We start from the raw sequence: 21,708 nt of genomic DNA, 5'->3' as shown, positions 1-21,708 counted from the left end.
ATATTTTTATAACTCACCCACTCTGTGGTATTGTGTTATTGGTAAGAGCTAACAGACTAACATAAGCATCACAATTTCTTTTGAGAAACATCACCCAGTTTGGATGTATGGGTGCCTCCCATTATGTGTGATTCAGCCAGTCCCCTTCAGGTCCCCTCAACATACTTAGTCATTTCACTTAACCCTGACCAATCAGAGCCCTTTCTGAAACTATTTGCATGAGTTACCAGAGAAGACTAACTAAGCTCCTCTGCAGTAGGAGAGAAATAGGTAAACAGAAAGGAGTAGAGAAAAGCCCATGTGAGATGAGTCAGGGAGAACGAGAAGAAAGGTCCTGGATGACTTGAATCTCTAGCAGCACCAACTTTACTGACATACAGCCTTTATAGTCACACACAGTTTTGAATTTCTAAGGGCCCTCACTTGGTTTAATGCTGTGCCATCTGGAAAGTCTTCATAATTTTTAAACAAGTCACTTTGTTTTTTAATTTTGCAAAAAAAAAAAGTAGCTACTTTTCATCACCAACTCCATATTTAGTTCCTTCTATTATGTGAATTTCTCAAGGTTGTGAGAAAATAAAATGCTCTTTGGTGCTTAAGCAAAGTAGTTTGAGAATTTGTGACTTTCAATAGAATAGTTCTGACAAATATATCTCCAAAACTACACTTTCTATTGGTCCTCATGTTGTGGTACTATCAACCCCTGATTATCTGTGAAGGATAAATTATTCACTTGTGAATGATTTATGACACAGTCTTAACACTAAATATTATTTTCCTGCAATCTGTCATGCTTTCAACTAACTTTATAAGATCAATTAGATAGTCCATGAAATGAAAACTAATGTTAACAGCGTCCTAAAAAAATTATACTTGTTTCTTATATGTATAATTAAATACATGATATAAAAATATTTTAAAATATGATATAAGTACACACATATATGAGATACCTATATAGCATGTAGTAAACACATACCAGGAAAAATTTAGTTTATATTTTTAGAGTGATTTTCACTTTTTAAAATGCTTTTGCATGTAAGATGAGGAAGAGGAGTTGTTCATCTTGCTCCTCAATTTTGCTCTAGTCATCCTCAGTCTAATCCTAATTATATTGTCTGATTTAGAGCGTGATTACATTAGTGCTAGATCATGTTTCTCAAAATTAAACAAGTGAGTAATTCCAGAATTGATAGGCCTTATCATTGTCGCTGTATTGATGCTTGTTTCATTGTACTGGATCCTATTCCTTCTCTACTTAGATGTTGCTACTTGAAATACGTATAAGTCATTACAGTGCCAAGTGGCAGCATGTGAGTGTTTGAACCAACAGAAATACATGAGCAAGTTCAATTGAAGACACACGTGAAAGAAGTCATGATCAAGCTTGGTTTCCACTTGCTCTGTTTCTTCAGGAATCTTTACAGTATGCTTTTAGCTTTGATAAATGACTGAAATTGGAGAAGCTGTGGTTGGAGTCAACCTACACTACCATGCACAGTCGAGGAGTCAGAGAAAATTACATCATCCTTAAAAACGTGACCATAGCAGCATATATTTTCATCTTTGAACAAGAAACAATTTTTGTGTATAATTTCCATATAAAATATTTAACAAACAAAAAAGAAATTATCTCTTTTGGCCAGGAAAAAAAAGGGCCATTAATGCTTGAGCAATCTATCAGGAAATTGGTATATTTTCACATTTGAATATTTTGAATCTGATTGAAAACAGTGTTCCACTGTCATAAAAAAGTATGGTTCATCTACATCTGAAATTCAGCTTGTGGGAGTAGTTATAGATTACTAAGGATACAGAGAAGTAGAGAAAAATCATCTCTAGTCAACCAAATCACCTAAAGGAATTAAGTGCTACTGTCTTAAAACAGAACTCAGAGATGGGAATGCTTCTAACTAAAGAGTGAAGACTAAGAGAAGATGTGTCAAGATGCCTGAAATTGTATGTACTCATTAGAAGAAAAAGAACATGTATTTCATATTATGAAATATTGAAATGAAGTCCTATGCTCTGAAACCTCAGTTTTGAAAGACAAGTCACACTAGCAGCACTGTTTAATTTAGGCCAATTTATTAAGACCTGAGAAATTGGTTACTAAAAGAAAGTATGCCTGAACAATAAGGTATAGCATAGATTTGAAGGAGGGCTAGTATGCTTCCACAGTTGTGTGACATTATCTGTAAAATAAACAAACAAACAAAACATGGGGGGCTAGGGGCTAGAATTCTGCCATAGACTGAACCCCAAATTCAGATATTAGAACCTAATCTCCAATGTGATGGTATTTAGAGGTACAGCCTTTGAAAGGTGATTAAGGCATGAAGACCTGCCCCTTCTACTAGGTGAGGATAATGTAAGGATTAAGTGAATGTTAAATAAGTCATGTATTTGTTTTGAGGTTTTGTCATTTTTATAACTGTATTGCTTGCTTCATTTAAGGAGATTGGCTCTCACCAGACACTTAATCTGCTGCTGCCTGATGCTGAACTACCCAGGCTCTGGAACTGTGAGAAATAAATTTCTGTTGTTTATAAGCTACACACTTCATGAAGTTTTTTAGACTAGCAGCCCCAAAGGACTAAGACAGGTCCATCTCCCCAGAGGACTTCAACATCACCATGGCATACCAAAACTGTCTTTTCAGCATCCTCAGTAGCTGTCGTCATTTCTTCCTGTGCCAGCATAGTTTGTCCTTGCTGAAGACCACTTTTTAGGAAATGCGAAAAGTGCAACTTTTCCTTGTCATCATATAAATGAAGAGAGGATGTTTTATATTGTTTACAATAGTTTACTCCCTCCTGTTAGTAGGAAATGGAAATTAGGTTCAGGGAATCATATAACCGAGAGAAATAGAGTTATAGAAATGGCAAGACCTCAAAATGAATTCAGGATTTAGTAACCATCTGAAGGACAACGACAGATGGTGGGTTTAAAGGTGTGCAAATACAACGGGAAGAGGTCAGATGAATTTCGAGAGCAATTGCAGAAGAACTGCGTGATAGTTTTTAGGAATAAGGAAGAGAAGAGAAAACATATGGTGGGAGGATAATTAGCCTCCAGCATTTGTCTTTAAGAAAAGAAAAATCCTGGAAACTTATTTACAAAGACACAACCTAAGGTAAAGGAAAAGATTTTTTGGAAAAGAGAGATGTTGAGATAGTTTAATTTGCAGAATTTTGGAGAGATTTTACAGTAAAATTAAACCTAAGATAATGAAGACAGGAAATATATAGTAATTTAAACAACCTGCGACTATGAATCAGGTTTCCTAATTAAAGGTATGGTAGAGTAGTAGTGATAAATTGAATAGAGTTCTCCCACTATGGGGGATGTGGCCAGCGCCTTGTTTGGGGGTTCTTCTTCCTGCCAAGGAGGGTGTAAGTCACCTGAGAAATTAAAGTCTAGAATAATTAGTAAAGAACAAAAGACAAAGTCAGAAAGTAGTTTCAAAATGGGAGCTCCTGATAGGTCCAGCCCCCACAGAAGCTGGAGCTGAATAATTAGAAAATGGCTTCCATGGTTTATTTATGGGGGTACATCAAAGATGGGTAAAGTTTCAAGGGTGGAGTCTTGCTTCGTGTTGTCTTGCAGTCAGCAGATTGATTAGCAGGTCACACCCATCTCAGAGAGGCTGTACAGCTAAAGCCAGACTCCCCATCTCTGGTGCTGTGTGAGACCAGTGTGGAATAGAAATTCACATATCTCTGGGCAGTAAACCAGGGGAAATGTCCACTGGAACTTCCTAGACACCGGATTATCCTATTCACTAGGCTACAATGCTAACACAGTCCACACACAGCCCACCGACGGCTTTCAACAACCCCCTAAAATTGTTTAAGAAACAGAACAAAAACATTTTGACCCTGAAAATAAACTGAGTGAATTCTTGACTAATTAAAATGCAGATCTTGCCTTCATATTCAGGAAGAAAATGTACATATTTTCATAAAATGCAGAGAAAAGATTCTGCCCAGCTTGCTAAATTCAAGGATCACTCCTTTTCTTAAGCTAGGTTCATAATTGTTTCTTGTAAGATCAACAGAAGGTAGAGTTTCTGTGATATCGAGCAAGTCAAGGGGTTTTGGCTGCCTATTTTCTAATCAAGGCAATACTGCAGATTGATTTGTGGCAGTTTCTTTTGGAGAGATTTTTCCTCTTCTTTTGATGTATGGGAGGGTTAGGAGGGCAGAGTAGCTGGATTTTAACATAGTAACATAGACAATTGGAAAGACCCCTGTGGCAGCAGCCTGCAGAATGGATGAGAGGCATCAGAGTACAGCCTGAGAAATCAGCAGGACACTGCTCCAGCCTTCAGGGAGCAATGGTAGAGCCTGGCTTGAGGAAGGGCAATGGTGCAGAGAGAACAGATTTGAGCATTATTAAGGATGGGGATTGGCAGGATTTAGAGACTGGAAGTGAAATGGAGTAGGTTCTCCTAAGGTAACTGGAGAGGCTGTGCTGCTCCTCAGTGAGGTGGGTGTCCTGGGTGAGGCAGGTACAGGGGGAAAGATGCACAGTTTACTTTTGTATATGTTGGATTTTAGGTGTCAATGGAATCACCTCATTTTTATATCCTTTCCAATCATGATGATCAAATTTCTGACGAATAATTTCCTTTACACAAATTAATATTCTCTTTAAGTAAAAGTCACCAGTCTTTTAACCCAGGAAGAAAACAAAAACCAACTTTCTCATGTGTTAATTGCTTTAGTTCTCAGAATGACAACTTATTTTATTCCTCCTTTCCAGCTTACGGGGTGGTACTATGCTCACTCTGTACATTCTGAATTGGATGCAGTTGGCAGAGAAAGGGAGACAAAGAAAACTTCAGGATCTGTCTGGAATACAAAAAAGAAAAAAAATGGTGCTGATGCTGGCAGATATTAGTAATCAGGAGAGGAAGGCAATAGCAGCAGGATTGAGAGGTTTTGGTTTTTAATGTTTGCATTCAGAATATCTAAATAGAATTGTGATTTCATACAATGTCAGACCAGAAGGGGCTTTCAAGGTGAAGGGAAATTAACATTCGTTGAGCACATAATATGTTCCAAGCACTTTGCTAGAATGCTGTTATAAAAGTTGCCTCAAATAATCTTGATAATTTGCTAGCAAATTATTTCTCCTTTTTAAAAATAAATGAAAATAAAGATTCTCAGAAGATGTGTAAGCAGCTCAAAGCTACCCCATTACTTAGTGGGTTATTTAGAGCATGAGAGGGGATTAAAATAGTACCCTTGGCACCCAATGTTAATCAGTTTTTTTTTTGTTATGACCAAAATATCTAACATAAACAACTTACAGGAGGAAGGATTTATGTTGACTCTGATCTCAGAGATTTCAGTCCATGCTTAGCTGGATCCATTGCTCTGGGTCTGAGGTGAGATAGAACATCATGATGGAAAGGGCCCAGGGACAAGGTATAGTCCCCAAGTACATATCCCCAGCCACCCACTTTCTCCAACCATGACCCACCCATCTATATTTTCTACCTCCTCCCAGTATCCCTCTGCTATTAATGGATTAATCCACTGATGAGGTTAGAGCCCTCAAGATGCAATCATTTCTCAAAAGCCCCACTTCTGAACATGGCTGCATTGGGAATCAATTTCTCAATACGTGAATTCGTGGGTGACACTTCACATCTAAATCATAATAGTACTCCATACTGAAGTTTTGAAAATGGGTTCTCAGGAGGCTAAGATGTTGTCTCTTTTTATGTGTAAAGCTTTGATATACACACAGCACAGAAGACAGTGTATCTAAGGTCTTAAAATTTATGGGGAGGAGCAAGAGGGGGAAATACACAAAAGACTCTTTAAAGGGATGAGAAACAGTGTTTTTTTTAAATTAATTTCTGTTGATGGACATAATACCTTTATTTTTATTTATTTATTTTTATGTGGTGCTGAGGATCAAACCCAGTGCCTCCCATGTGCTAGGCGAGCTCTCTATAACTAAGTCACAACCATAGCCCCAGAAACAATGATTTATATCCCATTTCATTAAACACATTTTTATACTTTTGTTTTTTAGAGAATCCTTATTTTTTTATTTCACAAGAAACCTATTTTAAATAATAATACATTAAATAAATAAAAGTGGTTGGTTTAAATATTGCTGGAGAGACTGCCCAGAGTCATATCACCTTGGATGTCTTTTTCTTCACCTTCCTCAGTGGCCCATAGGACTCTGGTGTGAAAATTTTAGAGTTCCAAGCCTCTTAGTTTGAATGTCTGAGGAACCCAATTTAACCTCCTCATTTTGCAGATTGGTAAACTAAGGCAAGTTGGTTATGTGTAAATATAACTCCTCTAGTTATTTTATTATCAAACTTTCTACTGTAAAGCATACTGTATAGCAAGGTATGGTGTGATACTAGAAGATGGGAAAAGAAAAGAAAATCCCCAGCAAAGGTCAAGGAAAGAAAGACTGTTTATAGAGATGATGAGAGTGTGAGAAGAGATTTTTTTTTTTTTTTTTTGGAATGATACTGTAATCAATAGCAGCAAATGGAGAGAGATTAAGGACTGGCAACGAAGATCCAACAGTATAAAATTGTCTGGTGATTTGTGACCATAGTGTTAGGAGTGTGCAGGCTTACTTTGATTTCACAGGAAACTGCAAATATTGGCGACACCTCAGCAAAAAAGTAAGGATGCAAACTTGCATACTCTTCATTGACACTGATAGAAACACCAATATGTTAATCATAACAAAATGAGGAAGAAACTTTTAGTGTATTGTAATCAGATGGGTTCAGCTGAAGAATATAACACAAAGCAAATAATGAATACAAATGAATGCCTTAAGGAGACCTCAATAAAGGCAGGTTTTACATTTGATATCATAGAATGTCCAGAGTACAGCAATTCACCAGAGGATTAAAAAAGAAAAACATATGTGGTGCTATGGTTTGAATGTGATGTGCCCCCCATAAAAGCTCATGCTAGTGTAGGTATGTTCAGAGTTAAAAGTATTAGATTATGAGACTTGTAATCTAATCAGTGGATTGATCTATTTGATGAATTAATAATTTGAATGGATATAGGCAGGTGGCACATGGCTGGAGGAAGTAGGTCAGTGGAGGCATGCCTGTGAGGGTTATATATCTTGTCCTGGATCCTTGTGTTCTTGTTGGCAATTGCTGAGCAGCTTTCCTTTACCATACCTCCACCATGATATTCTGCCTCACACAGGGCCCAGAGCCATGGAGTAGGTCAACCATGGACTGTATCTCTGAAACCATGAGGCAAAATAAGCTTTTCTTCCTGTAAGTTTTTCTTGTTAGGCATTTTGGTCTCATTGACAAAAAGCTAACTAACATGTACGGTAATAAGATAGAGACATCAATGAAAGAAAAAGGCAATATGAGAACATCAACTTGGCACCATAGTATTCTGTAGCTTAATTCACATTCATTTTAACTTCGAGTGACATTGTCACTATTTGTTATTTGTGAGAAAAACTATTTTCCAAGTGACTCAACAAATTATATTTAGGCTTTAGTAATTGTGTTTTAATATGAAGGAATTAGACCATAATCTTACAATAGTCTTAATAATTACTTAATTATTTTTTTGCGTTTGAGAAATATCTTCATTTTAATACTTTGGAAAAGTGAAGATTAAAAAAAGCATGCATTTGCATCTCTTTACTAAAAGAACAGGAATACTGTTAAAGCACTGAAGTAGAAATCCTATAGTACTGGAAGATTAAACCCTGAAACTATAACTCAAAAGCAGGGAGAATAAAAATTTGGAAAATAAGAACATGATTTATTATCAGAACAGATATTTTAAGAAACAATACTGTCCTTTTTAAAATTTTTTTTGTGGTTGTAGATTGACAGAATGACTTTATTTTACTTGTTTATTTTTATGTGGTGCTGAGGATCAAACCCAGTGCCTGATGCATGCTAGCCAAATACTCTACCACTGAGCTACAGCCCCAGCCCAGCCACAGTATTGTCTTTTTAAGAGGAGATCAACATTATCCCCAATAGTTAACTTCTGACAGGCATGCCTGAGCACTTTAGTATACAAAGATGATGCTGGAGGACAGCAGGATTTATTCACATTCACCTTTATTTATTCACCAAGGAAGCAGGATTTATTTGAGAAGTTCTTAAGCCTCCTCCTCAAATTCTCCTTATACCTTGGTGTGGTATCCTGGTACTGTGGGTACCCAGACACCAGACTGTTCATGTTGCTTTCGGGCTTGGTGGACTCCATCTGGTCCATGTCCTCACTTGTGAGACACGAGTCTGGAGCAGAACATGGCCTTAAACTGCTCCAAGGTATGTTTGAGCAGCTATTAGATGGCTGTGCTATTGCAGAGAAGGTGGGCTACCTCATGAAGTCACTTGACAGGATGTTGCACATGGTGGTCTTTAGGTTGTGGGTGATCCACTCCACGAAGTAGCTGATGTTCTTGTTCTGCATGTTGAGTTTCTGCTTTTCCACCTCCTTCAAGGTCATGTGGCCTTGGAAGATGGTGACCTCTGACAAGTAATGGCCCTGGTGGGGGTCACAGGTGGCCACCATGTTCTTGGTGTGGAACATCTCCTGGGTGAGCTCGGGCACCATCAAGGCACAGTACCACATGATGCCCTGGCTGATCAGGGGTGAGAAGCCATGTGAGGGAAGGGCACCATGAAAATGGCCAGCTTGTGCAGATATGCTTCAGCTGGTCTGGGAAGCTTATGTGGGTGGTGATACCATTCATGGTAGCTGACACTAGGATGTTGAGGTTGCTGTGGGGGTGGTGAGCTTCATGGTATGGAAGCAGATGTCCTACAGAACCTCATTGTCAATGCAGAAAGTTTCATCTGTGTTTTCTACCACCTGGTGGACAGAGAGAGTAGTATTGTTGGGCTCCATTATTGCGTATGGCCCCTTGGGGGAGGCATGATGCTGAAAGTGTTCATGACGTGGTCTGAATACCTCTCACAGATCTTGCTGATGAGCAGAGTGCCCATGCCTGACCTGGTGCTGCCCCCCAGAAAGTGAGTCAGTGGGAAACTCTGGAAATAGTCACGGCTTTCTGACTCTTTCCTCACAACATTCAGAATGGAGTTCCACCAGCTCAGCTCCTCCTGTATAGCGGTCTTTGCTGAGTTATTCCCTGCTCTACTCTGCCAAACTCGATGTTGTCTGGCCTGAAGAACTGGCTGAATGTTCCCAACCTCACCTAGTCCATTATGCCTGACTTCAGGTCCACCAGGATGGCCAAGGTACATATTTGTTGCCAGTTGCTTTTTGTGTGCATTGTTTCTCTCCATCTGTAAGTCACTGTCTCCATGGTAACTGCCAATGGGGTCAATGTCACACTCATCACTGATGGCCTCCTAAAACTTGGCATGCCTGGATGTGCATGATTTCATGCATGTATGGAATTTGGAGTGGATGAGCTTGGTATGGACCAGAGGACTCAGTTTAGCGGAGCTAATTTATTTTTTTCCTGATTTATTTCAAATATTTGAGTGTGATCTGGTAGTGACATCTAATACTTTCAACTAAACCTTAGTTAAGTGTCTCACACAAATAGGAATATTTCTGTTCCCTTTTAAATGGTTCTATCATCTACAAACACAGGCAGATTAATTTTCTAATCAGAACATTCTGGGAAACTATTAAGCATGACATTAAACCATGTTATACTAATTACATTCCCCATGAAGAATTTCTATCTGAACTTACAGCATAAGACCCTGGAGAAAACTTATCAGAGCACAAATTGCTTAACTGTATTTAAGAAGAATCACATATCCATATAATAATTTTGCTTTTTATACATACCTTAAATCAACTATGTTCTCCATGGTGATTCATTATAGTGGCAAGATCTTCTTGACCTTGTTAAACAGAGTTTTTTTTAAGGTGTTAAAAATCCTGTGTGAGAATATAATATGGCAAAGCAAGTTCTTAGCACTATCATGAAAATTAATATTTGCTTCTTATTAGACTACTTACACTGAAGAAAGAAAAAGATATAACTAAACAAAAGTAACTGTGATAAAAAGGGAAAAATATTTTAGAGTTTACAGGCCATAAGATCTCTTTTGCAAATACTTAACTCTGCTGTTGTAGAACAAAAGTACCTATAGACAGTATGTAAAAGAATAGGTGTAACTATGTTCCAGTAGCATGCTCTTCTCCCGCCCCCTCTCTTTTTGTGCGTGCACACACATACACACACACACAAATAGTGGCAGATCAAAATCACTTCACACCCATTAGGGTGGCCAGATTAAAAAGGTCACATAATAATTGTTGATGAGTGGTGGGACTGCAAATTGGTGTAACCAATCTGTAAAGCAGTATGGAGATTCCTTAGAAAATTTGGCATGGAACCACCATTTGACTCAGAGATCCCACTCCTCGGTCTATACCCAAAAGAGTACACTATAATAACGCAGCCACATCAATGTTTATAGCAGCTCAATTCACAATAGCTAAACTGTGGAACCAATCTAGATGCCCTTCAATAGGTGAATGGATAAAGAAACTGTGGTATATATACACAATGAAATATTACTCAGCATTAAAAGAACAAAATTATGGCATTTGCAGGTAAATGGATGGAGTTGGAAGATATCATGCTAAGCAAAGTAAGCCAATTCCAAATACCAAAGGCTGAATGTTCTCTCTGATAAGTGGATACTGATCCATAATTGGCCAGGGGGGGCATGGGAAAAATGGAGGAACTGTGATTGGGCAAAGGGGAGGGTGGGGAAGGAGAGCAGGAAAGATGGTGTAATGAGATGGACATCATTACTTTAGGTACATATGTGACTGCACATATGGTGCAACACTATACCATGTACAACCAGAGAAATGAAAAGTTGTGCTGCAATTGTGTACAATAAATCAAAATGTGTTCTGCTGTCATATATACCTAATTAGAATGAATACACACATTTAAAAAAAAATTGTTGATGAGGATGTGGCAAAATTGGGACCCTCATGCACTGCTGGTGGCAATGTAAAACAGGGCAGTCACTTTAGAAACATCTGGTAGCTCTTCAAACATAGGGTTCCCTATGGTCTATCCCAGGAGTTCTCCAGTACATTAACAAAGATTTTCTCTTTAGATCAAACCTGAGTAGGCCTTCTTTGGGTCCTTTTTGACCTAGCCAGACTTTGGGCTTATCTCTTTGTAGAATCCAGTTTGAGCAATAATTCTGCTCATCCTGCTAAATCAGTTCATCCCCCACCTGGGTTATCTGACTTGATACCCTGTTACTCTGGCCTGCCTTCAGTAAGAATTCTGTTTGATTGGTTCAGCAAGAATTCCCCTTGCCCCTTTCGTTAATACTGAGCTACACCCCCTGCTTTTTTAATTTTTTATTTTGGGACAATATCTTGCCAAGTTGCTGAGACTAGCCTCCAACTTTTGATCCCCCCACTTCAGCCGTAAACTGCTGGGACTACAGGCGTGCACCATTGTGCCTGGCTATACACAAACATTTGTAGTAGCATTATTTGTAATAGTCAGAAGATGGAAACACCTCAAATATCTATCAATGGATAAATAAGTAATTAAAATGAATATGACGTATCATCCAGTGATATATTACTGAGCCCTTCGGGTATATTTGGCAAAATCTGGAGAAAGTTTTGGTAGTGACATCTGTGGGTGTTACTGAATTCCAGTGGATAAGGCTTGGAATGCTACCGAGTATCCCATAACGCACAGGACAATCTCCCATAACAAAGCCCCAAATGTCAACGGTGCAGAAATGCTGATGTAGACACATACTATGACTATGTCAGTGATCATTTTTGTGTATAAAACTAATTTCTTTCTCATACAATCTTATACTGTAAAGCAAAGGCAATTTTAGTCAATACAGACCAGCCTGAGGAGAGTATAGAAGGTGTCATGCCCCAAATGTGATAGTATAAGCAATGCTGTTATATCCTGCCATTGAGGATCTGAAGTGAAGGTGCAAAGTCAATGCTATTGGCCAAATAATTGATCCAATATAAAATGGCATAGGATTTGTGTGTAGTGAGGTATATTTCCACTGTGGCAAAATAATGATAAATGTGGTGAAGTTAAATCAATTAAGCTATAAACTAGATTTGTAATTAAATGGGTTTTGTTTTAATCCACTTTTTAGAAAGCATGCATGGCAAAGAACTGAATTTTCAGTTAAAGTGAAAGTAGAAGAGGAATGAAGTGACTTTTATTGTTGGTGCTCTTTCTTCATACTATTGTAAGAGAAAAGAAAGGGCTGTGAGAATAGGATAAAAGAAAGTGGAAAGGAAAGGAAGAGGAAAGAGTTGATTTTGTTACTTGAATTTAAAACAAAATAAAACTTAAGGTTATCCTAAAAGGAAATAATTTCATATCTCCACATATGGACTCTGAGTCCATGCTAATAAACCAAAAATTTGTGAAGGAGACACAAGAGTTAAGGGAGCTGTCTCTGACATTGCTATTTTACTGTTAGTCTGTATATTTCATTGGAAACTTAATATAAAATGTTTCCAACAAACAGAATATTACAGAATATAATAAAATACACACCAATTTACTCACCTCTGAGATTAAATATGCTTTAACATTTTACTAGACTTTTACTTCATATTTTTTCTTTCAATAAATAAAACATGACATGTATTTTAGCTATAAAATTTCAGCTTTAATTTTTTCCCCTTTTTCCTTTCCACAGTGCAAGTAGGTGAAGATGTTGTGTATATTTCCCTTGTCTTTTTTCAATGTTATTACATGTATACATACATGCATATGTATTATATATATGTATATACATATGAATATACATAGTATACATATGTGATGTTTGATCATACTGTTTATATTTTGTAATGTTTGATCATACTGTTTATATTTTTCTTTTTATTTTTTGAGATTTATTTATGAATTACTTGTTTATTTATTGATTGATTATACTTGGAATCAAACCCAGGGGCGCTTAACCACTGAGCCATATCCACTTTTTTCTATTTTATTAGAAACAGTATCTCTCTGAGCTGCTGAAGCTGGCTTTGAACTCACAGTCCTCCTGCCTCAGCCTCCAGGCTGTGTGCCACAAGGCCCAGCTTAGATTTATCCATGTCATGTTGTTTTCCTGATGGACAACATCTTGCAGAAATTATGTGTTATTTATACACTTGTAATTTTAAATGTATTGTTGGATTTTATTGTATTATTAACCTCCATGTATTTTATTCTTGCTTTGACTACAGGGCAGATATATATGTATGTATGTATGTGTGTGTGTGTGTGTGTGTGTGTGTGTGTGTATATATTTGTAGTGGGTATTAAACCAAAGAGTGCTTGACCATTGCTTTACATTCCCAACCCTCTGTCTACTTGCAATCCTCCTGCCTCAGCATCCCAAGTAACTGGGATTCCAGACATGTGCTAACTGTACCAGGCATAAAGAAATTCTTTTGAGTGTATCTTTGGGTTTCTCCAGGGAATCATCTAGAATTGCTGGGTCATAAGTATAGGTTCCTTTACCTTTATTAGTATTGCCAAGTTATTTGTTGTCTAAAGTAACTGAATCATTTTTGCATTTCTACTGTCTATGTAGGAATTCATGTATTCTCACAGTTTGACCGAACCTGGATGACATGGGACTTTGTAATATTTGTCAACTGAGTGAAGGTAAAATGGTAGCTTATTTTTTCCCCCAGTTGATTAGGGATGCTGCATTCCTTTTCTCAACTTTTCAGGACTTTCTCCCATGGTGATTTATAGTGAATGGATGCTGAGACTGAATAGACATGATAAAAAAGAGAATTCCTGGATACCAAATTTTTCCAGGCCTGCCTTTCATTTCCTTCAATTTTATCTCAGTGCAACTATGTCTATACAAGTATAGCTTCCAAATTGTTAATTCAATGGAGTGAATCATGTCCTTGTTGTTTGGTGATCACAATGAAAGGTAGTGCATACTGTTGTGAGCTTTAAATAACATGTGAAATATGCTTTCAAAATGTAAAACATACAAAAAATATTATTTTCACTGGTTCACTGAGGTTGCAAGGACTTTCTATGAAAAAAATCATAGACTTGTATGATTTGTATGTAAACGTGAATATCAATTATTAGCTCTGTTTATTTATATTTAGTGCCTTTTATGTGCCAAAGATACCAGAAATGGAAAGCATCGTCTTTGACATTAGGGAACTAGTTTGACACTTACAGCTTGTCTCAGTGTTTTTAAAGGCAGGCTTGAAACTCAGACCTAGGTCATGTTGTTTTCCTGATGGACAACATCTTGCAGAACACCAATGTCAGACAAATCATCATGATGAAATGAGACAAAACAAGAACACTTCCCCTATTTTTTCTAAGCTGAGACAAAGAATGTTCTGTGTGCACATAACAAAATATTAATATTTAATAAAGTCATAGAAGCCATTATGATTAAGCTTAGTTTTGAAGTAAGCTCCTATAGTTGACTCCAGCAGAACAGACCAAAACTGGGGTATTCAAACCAAATTCTGAAATGGGCTAGGTCTCGAATAAAAATTAAGAGATTCACAGCAACTAATGAGAAGGAACCAGTTTACCTGAGATGGCATGCTAAGAAAGTTTCCCCCATTTTTGCCCTATAAAGAATGTGGAAATGACCAGTTAGCTTTTTGTTCTTCCTTTTTGCTTTCTTCCAAAACAGACAAAATTCTTTGCTCAGTTTATTGGAACACTCATTTTAATGGATACAATTCTTATTCTAGAATTGTAAAAATAGGCCAATAAGATCTTTAAACTAAATTTATTGTTATTTTGTCTTTTGACACCAAATAGCCCCTCTCCTTGATAGGAATAATTGCTTTGGTTGTAATAGCGTTAGCCTTGCTCTTTAGCCTGACATAGTGCTTTGAGTGTCCAGTATTAAATTCCAGTCAAGTACCCACCTTTTTTTTTTGGTTTACTCACCTTGTTGGGAAGCCCACTGTCTGCTTTCTTGGTTTAACGCCATGGGGCAGTCAGGAAAGCGACCTTCTGTATCCCACCATCTTGAAACCCCTCTGACATGGTGCTAGATAAGATTTAAGATACCCACTCATTGAACTGTTCCCACTTCCTGATGGCACTTAATGCAGAGCAATCCTCCCTACTTTATTCTTTGGAGTCTTCCCCAAATCACCTAATCAAAGCACAAATCCTATTAGTGCTTTCTAGCACCCTCTGAGAAAAATCATAGTTTTTCATAGTGCATGTTCTTGCTCTCTGTAATAAGCCCAAACTTTTCCAACTTCAGTTATTTCTCCTGCTAGTCTTTGGCTGGAGGATACTAAAGTTCTAAGAACTTTATATATGCTATCTAATTTAAATCTGAGAGCACCACTTTTTGGGAAGTATGACCATTATTATCTCCCTTATATAGATGGAGAATGAAAGAAAGTCAAACATTATTTCCAACATCACATAGGTAGTAAATGTCTAGAATAAAACTTGCTTCTTGGTCTGTCATCAAAACAAAAAGAACTACTTCTAATTCAAACCATCTTGCTGATCTCTTGAAAGTCTCCCTAAAGATTAAGTGAACTTTGAGGACAGAGTTGGCTACAGAGAGTTTGACAGAGTAAAAACAAACATAAAAAAAAATGCCCCAAATTAACCAAACAAAAATCCTGAAACAAAAAATCTGTGAAGACTTATTTGGAACCAAGGCCTGTTTTTCTGAACCTCTACGCTAATCTCTCTTGAGTACCTGGAATTGTTTCTTGTGCCAAAATTAGTAATACATGTTTACTGGTCCATACCACTTTCATATAGTCAGAAGATGGATATTATAAGGAAATAGTTCAAAGGAAAAGATGGCTTTTAAAGGAAGGAAAAAGTACACTAATACATGAGAAAACTGTGCTAACTTCCTATCTTCACTGTCATAATACACAAAATCTTCTGCATAGTTTCAGTTCAAGGGCCTTTATTATATGCTGACAAATTTGCTTCAACTTCATGCTTTTGACCACTCTTGGCCTTCCACCTCCCTGAAATGCCTTTTAACTGAATGCCCCACCACTGTTTTCTGCCTGGTGAAAACCTATGCATCCCTCCCAGATCTGGAGTAGATCTTCAGGTTTAACCTATTAAAGTCCTAAGTATTCAGTTTTGTGAATATTTCAACGAAATTGATACAGGTGCATTAAAATAGGTTGGAACTCATCATCCAGAGCTCATATATTATCATACTATTATTAACCAATATTATATTTATTTTAACATACTTACATGGCTATAATTATTACACATTATATTACATTTTATATAATTATATATTACATACTATATGCTCTATTTAGGTTTTTATAGTGTCCCACGTCTGGGACGGTGGGACAAAGTTTCTCTCTCCTCTGTGTTCTCAATAAATTAGAGAACTATTATAACCGTTATTTGTGTAAAGGTATGTGTCCAGTCAGGCTAATTTTTGGTGGAGCCCTCTCCTAACCCAGAGCCCACAGGCATCATTTAGGCACTGTGCGGGTGCTAAGTGTGTCCAGCATACATTCCTTCCCAGAGTGTCGAGCACTTTTCTGTGGCCATCCTACCGAAGCCTCCGGAGACATGTAAGAGGCTAGTAAATAAATTGCATTCCATCAGTGTTCCAAAGGCACACAGTCAGTCTCGATCGCCTTCCAGTTTGGCGAGAAGCGGTTTCTCCAAATTCCCAAAAGAGGAAAGTGACTTTCTCATTGGTTCTGCCTGGGTCTACAAATCCGAACTCCTTCTGTGCCTTTAAGTTGCATAGCGAGGACCGCTGGAGGAGTAGAGTAGCGGAATAGACAGGCAGAACAGCCAATCACCTTATGACAGTCCCGGAAGGGGCGGGGTTCTGACGTGTAATTGAACCAGCGGCGCGGGATTGGCGAATCTAAGGCGGACCCCAGGTGGCGGGAGATTTCGGATGTGTTGGCCCGGGCCTGTGCTGTAGCGGTTGGGCTGGGCTGGGTCAAAGTCGTGGGCGGCGGAACCAGGAAGGCGAACCCACCCTGATCCCTGAGCCCCGACTGTGCTTGGTGAAGGATTGCCTTCTCTTGGTCCGGGTGCTGTGGGGAAAGATGGAGCGGCACCGGCCGCGGCTGCACCACCCAGCCTATGGCTCCGCCGCCGGGGCCCCCTATCCCTCCTCCGCCTTGCTCCGCAGCTGCCGGGAGAGCAAGATTCAGCGCAAGAAGGGCCCCCAACACCCTCCGTTGCCTCGCGGGCCAGAGGAGCCTGGGGAGAAACGCCCCAAATTTGTAAGTATCGCCTACTACTGGGATGCGGCTGCTGTCGCCTCACTCAGGTGCTGTGAACCGGTCCTCGCATCCTTCAAGCCCATTAAATTTAGACGTGCCTGACAGCCAGGTTGGGCACACCGGGACTGGGGACTAAATTTTGTTCTAAATATCTAGAGCTGCTGATCTTCATAGATCGACCACGATAGGTCCAATTCTATTAGGATAATTGTACAAATGCACTGATTGTTGTGCTGGCCCACATTTCTTAAGGCCGACCTGTAAAGCAGTTCAAATATGTATGTGTTGACGTCATCTACGTGAACATTGCATTTTTTAAAAAATCGAACTTCTCTCTTTTCCTTAGAGTAAGAGGGTATAAGACAGAAAGTGAACTTTTAGGTGATAGTATTTATTTTTCTGCTTAATTTTTAATTCAATAAGAGTTTTTTAAGGTAGATGCATTTTTCCAAGTTGAAACAGCCCATTTTAAAACTTGGCGGGCCATGTAGTCACTGCTAAAGAATGTTTAGTTTGGAAAGAAGTCTAAGTATTTGAAACTTGCTGTTCTGATTTGCTTTACTTACTCACTTCAACACTCAAGGGAACTGTCATGATTAGCACCTTGAAAGTTTTGTCTTAGCTAGTGAAAGACTAGCGATTCATTTGGTTGTGTGTGTGTGTAAGTAACTCCTAGAAGCTTGATAGATGTGGGTTGGGCCCAACCAAATTGAAATGTAATATTAACCTCTTCATTGACTTAAGAGTAAGGAAAATATTTTTTAATATAGTGATAGCACAGCATTCGCGGTTTGTAGACAAGTAAAACTTGAGTAATTTGCCTTATGATTCACAAATTAAGGGAATAGTGGCTTGTGAACCAGTTGCTAAATATGACATTTAGTTAAATATAGAAAAAAAATCATTAAAAATAATAGTTGAGGGGCTAGAGTCTGGCATAGCAGTAGAGCGTGGGGCACTGGGTTAGATTCTCAGCACCACATATAAATAAGTAAATAAAATAAAGGTCCATCAACAACTAAAAAATATTTAAAAAAATAAACAAGAGTTGAGCCTTCCCTTAGACACAGCCCTGTAATCCTAGCTCCTATGGAGGCTGAAGAAGGAGGATCACCAGTTCTAGGCCAGCCTGGGCAATTTAGCAGGACTATGTCTCAAAATAAAAAGGGTTGGGGATGTAGTTCAGTGGAAGAATGCTTGCCCATCACGTGCATGGCCCTGGGTTCAATCTTCATTCCTACAAACCAAAATCAACTGAGCATGGCTATGAGATACATCAGTATACTGAAAATGAGGAACAATAGGAATTAATTATACTAAATTAAGTATCAAAATGACCAAGCCTGTACTTGATCATTGTTTTCTTGACAGATTTGTAGAATAGGAGAGAGTTAATTTGGCGATGAAAGATTCTGCCCAATATGAGAAAAATCCACTGGAACATGACTTTCTTTTATAATCTACTCCTGGGTTAATAATTTCATTCTAGCTTGGCATGGTGGCACATGCCTATCTCAGTGCTTGGGAGACTGAGGCAGGAGTATCCCAAGTTCAAAGTGAACCTCAACAATTTGGCAAGGTCCCAAGCAATTTAGGGAGATCCTGTCTCAGAAAGATAAAAAAGGGATGGGGATGTCACTTAGTGGTTAAGGGCCCCTGAATTCAATCCCTGATTTAAAAAAAAAAAAAAAAAAATTGTTCTGTTTTGTCTTGACTCCAGTGGCTCATATGGAACATGGGAGTTATTATTTTCCCTAATTCCCAGCAAGGAGGTTGTGAAAACAGAACCCAAATCAATATTTATGTTTAGTGTCATCAAAGTCTATATCCTGTGCTTTGGGTTCTAGTTTCTGTGTTTTTCATTGCTTAGGTGTGCCATATTGCCTTTTGCATCACACCATTTGTTAAAAGCGTGATGGAATGACATCTAAAATCTAATATGAAAGGAAAGTGACCACAACACTCGGAGTGACCAAGAGATCTTTATTGCAGCAGTGCAACAGAGGAGAAAAGAGAGAAAGAGAGAGAGAAAGAGAGAGCGCGTGCGCAAGAGAGACAGCAAGAGCAAGAGAGACAGAGCAAGAGCAAGAGAGACGGAGCAAGAGCAAGAGAGACAGAGCAAGAGAAAGAGAGACAGAGCAAGAGCAAGAGAGAGAGAGAGGCCCGGAGGAGGGAGTTTTTATAGTCCAAATCTAATGGGGTCTCTGGGTCTGCAAGCTGCCTTGTTGGCACACAAGGGGGTTAAGTGTTCAGCCTTGAGGGGCAGGTTGAGTGTTCAGCCTTGAGCAGGGGGGCGAAGCATTCAGCCTTGAGTGGGGGCTTAGGCCTTTGGGCTTGAAGCATACAGGTGATAAAGAACCAGACCTAGGGTTTGAGTGGCCAGGTAACCCTGCAGCTAACTTTGTTTGGCATGCCCTGCAGACAACTTATTCAGCCTGTCCTGCACCTTAACTTTTTTGCTCTAAAATGAATAAACATATCTAAAATACTGTGTGGATGGGATTTGATTTGAATTGTGATTTCATATTTAGAAGTAATTTGTACTCATGTGATCTTTGAAATTCCATCATCAGTTGTGATCACCACATTAGATCTGCTATTTAACTTGTTCTTGATTTATTTTAGCATTTTAAAAAAAATTTTGATAAGTTGTATGTGCTTCCTTTTCAATTCTGCCTGAGTGGTCCCCCTTTTTTTAGGCCCCCCCCTCCCCTTAAATACATTTTACTTGTCTGTTACTAGTCTTTATATAATTGTTCTGGTATGTGCAGTCTTTGGCTTGGCCTCATGGTGGCTAGCTCCTGTTGATCTTTGTAAGTTCATTTCATTGCTTTATCTTAACCTGTAGGATTCCAGGAGGCTTAAACAAGACAATTTTCTTTCTTAATGGCTTGCTTTTTGGGGAACCAAATCTAGGACCTTATACTTGTAGTGAGTGCTGTACCACTGAACCTAGGCCCCTGGGATTGCTTTTCTATGGAAATATTTAGAATGTTTCTACCAGGAACCTGATCAGACTGACAATTTTGGATCACTTTTTTGAGCTGGGATCCTTTTTTATTTTTAAATATTTATTTTTTGGTTAGACACAATACCTTTATTTTGTTTGTTTATTTATTTTTATGTGGGTGTTGAGGATCGAACCCAGGGCCTCGCGCATGCCAGGCAAGCGCTGTACCGCTGAGCCACAACCCCAGCCCCAGCCCCAGCCCCAGCACTGGGATTCTTAAGAAGGGCTGGAGGTCTATGCTCAGCTTTACCTGAATTTCTGGCCTAAGGCTAATATACCAATTTTAAGGATGCCTCCTAAGTAGCTGTTTTGGTTTGCCTGCCTTTTTATTTGAGCAAAGCAAAATAAGAATGATTTGCAAATTGGACAGTTCCTAGAACTAGAGGCAGTTCCGAGAACTCCAACGTTGTGATCAGACAGAATTTATAGGAAAATAGTGAGGTCATAGAAAACAATTTAATTGATGACAGCTTAGTCAATCAAAGTGGTCATTTGGTTAAAGCTTAACAGTTGGTTATAGCCTAATTAGTTAACTGGCTGGCTGGCCTTCTTCAGCTTGCCAAACTCAAGTTACTGTGACTAAATGATATTGGTTTGGTCTGTCAGGCTCAGTGCAGGTGCTCAGTCCAAGTCCATGACTTACAAATTTTATATTATCTGTGTTTATCATATGAAGAGACTGCCTAAGGTCACATAGCTTTGATCCTTAATCACTGTCCTGTATTACTCTTTCATAGCTGCTGGGAATTTTAATCTTCACTGATTGTCTCATTTAAGAGAACCATTAACAATAATTAGCGATGCCTTTTTTTTTTTTTGGTAGTACCTGGGATTGAACTCACAGGTGCTCTACCACTGAGCAACATCCCAGATTTTTATTTTATTTTATTTTAATTTCGAGACGAAATCTTTCTAAGTTGCCAAGGCTGGCCTCCAACTTACAATCCTCTAGCTGCAGCGTCCTGAGTTGCTGGAATTACAGGTGTGCACCATCACACCTGTCATAATGCCTTTAATGAATAGTTAGTGATTTCCTGGTTATATGCAGGTTGTAAGGTGGAAAGAGGTATAAGGTTGGAGACCTTTTGTTTACTGAAGTGGGAATTCAAAGTTGAAAACAAAGGAGGCTTGATGAGATTAGTACATCCTTGCTAATTGCTTTGAGTTTATTTTGAGGCAGGTGTAGTAAACTGAGTAATGACTTTCCAAAAGATATCCACTCCTGGATCCTGGGAACCTGTAAATGTTACATGATATAGCAAAATGGACTCTGCATACATGATTAAGGATTTAAAAAATGTGCAGATTAGTCTGGGTGTCAGCTTGGGTCCTAAGTGCACATACATGTATCCTTGTGTGGCTACAGAGGTAGAAATGAGTGATCAGAAGGTATGAGAGTCAGGTAGTGGTTCTCCCCAACAGGAGAGGGAGAGGGGGAGGGGGAGGGGGGAGTGG

General features: G+C 38.7%; 1 protein-coding gene and 2 pseudogenes across 3 annotated transcripts in view; 2 read left to right on the top strand and 1 right to left on the bottom strand.

Moving 5' to 3' along the window:
- Positions 1-1,084: 1,084 nt before the first annotated feature.
- On the top strand, positions 1,085-1,503 carry LOC107142575 (annotated as a pseudogene).
- A 6,639-nt stretch (positions 1,504-8,142) lies between these two features.
- On the bottom strand, positions 8,143-9,370 carry LOC107142574 (annotated as a pseudogene).
- A 7,508-nt stretch (positions 9,371-16,878) lies between these two features.
- The window catches only part of Diaph3 (diaphanous related formin 3), a 475,858-nt gene continuing 471,028 nt past the window's right edge, over positions 16,879-21,708 (top strand). For all 3 annotated transcript variants that reach the window (XM_048791762.1, XM_048791763.1, XM_015486017.2), the window contains exon 1: positions 16,879-17,243. In XM_048791762.1, the coding sequence (XP_048647719.1) occupies positions 17,064-17,243 (180 nt within the window). In that variant the 5' untranslated portion in view covers positions 16,879-17,063. The remainder of the gene's footprint in view (positions 17,244-21,708) is intronic.

The sequence above is a fragment of the Marmota marmota genome, unplaced genomic scaffold (genome assembly GCF_001458135.2).
Source record: "Marmota marmota marmota unplaced genomic scaffold, marMar, whole genome shotgun sequence".
NCBI lineage: Eukaryota > Metazoa > Chordata > Mammalia > Rodentia > Sciuridae > Marmota > Marmota marmota.
Note: the sequence above shows the minus strand (reverse complement) of the source record. Positions and strands in the feature narration are given on the sequence as shown.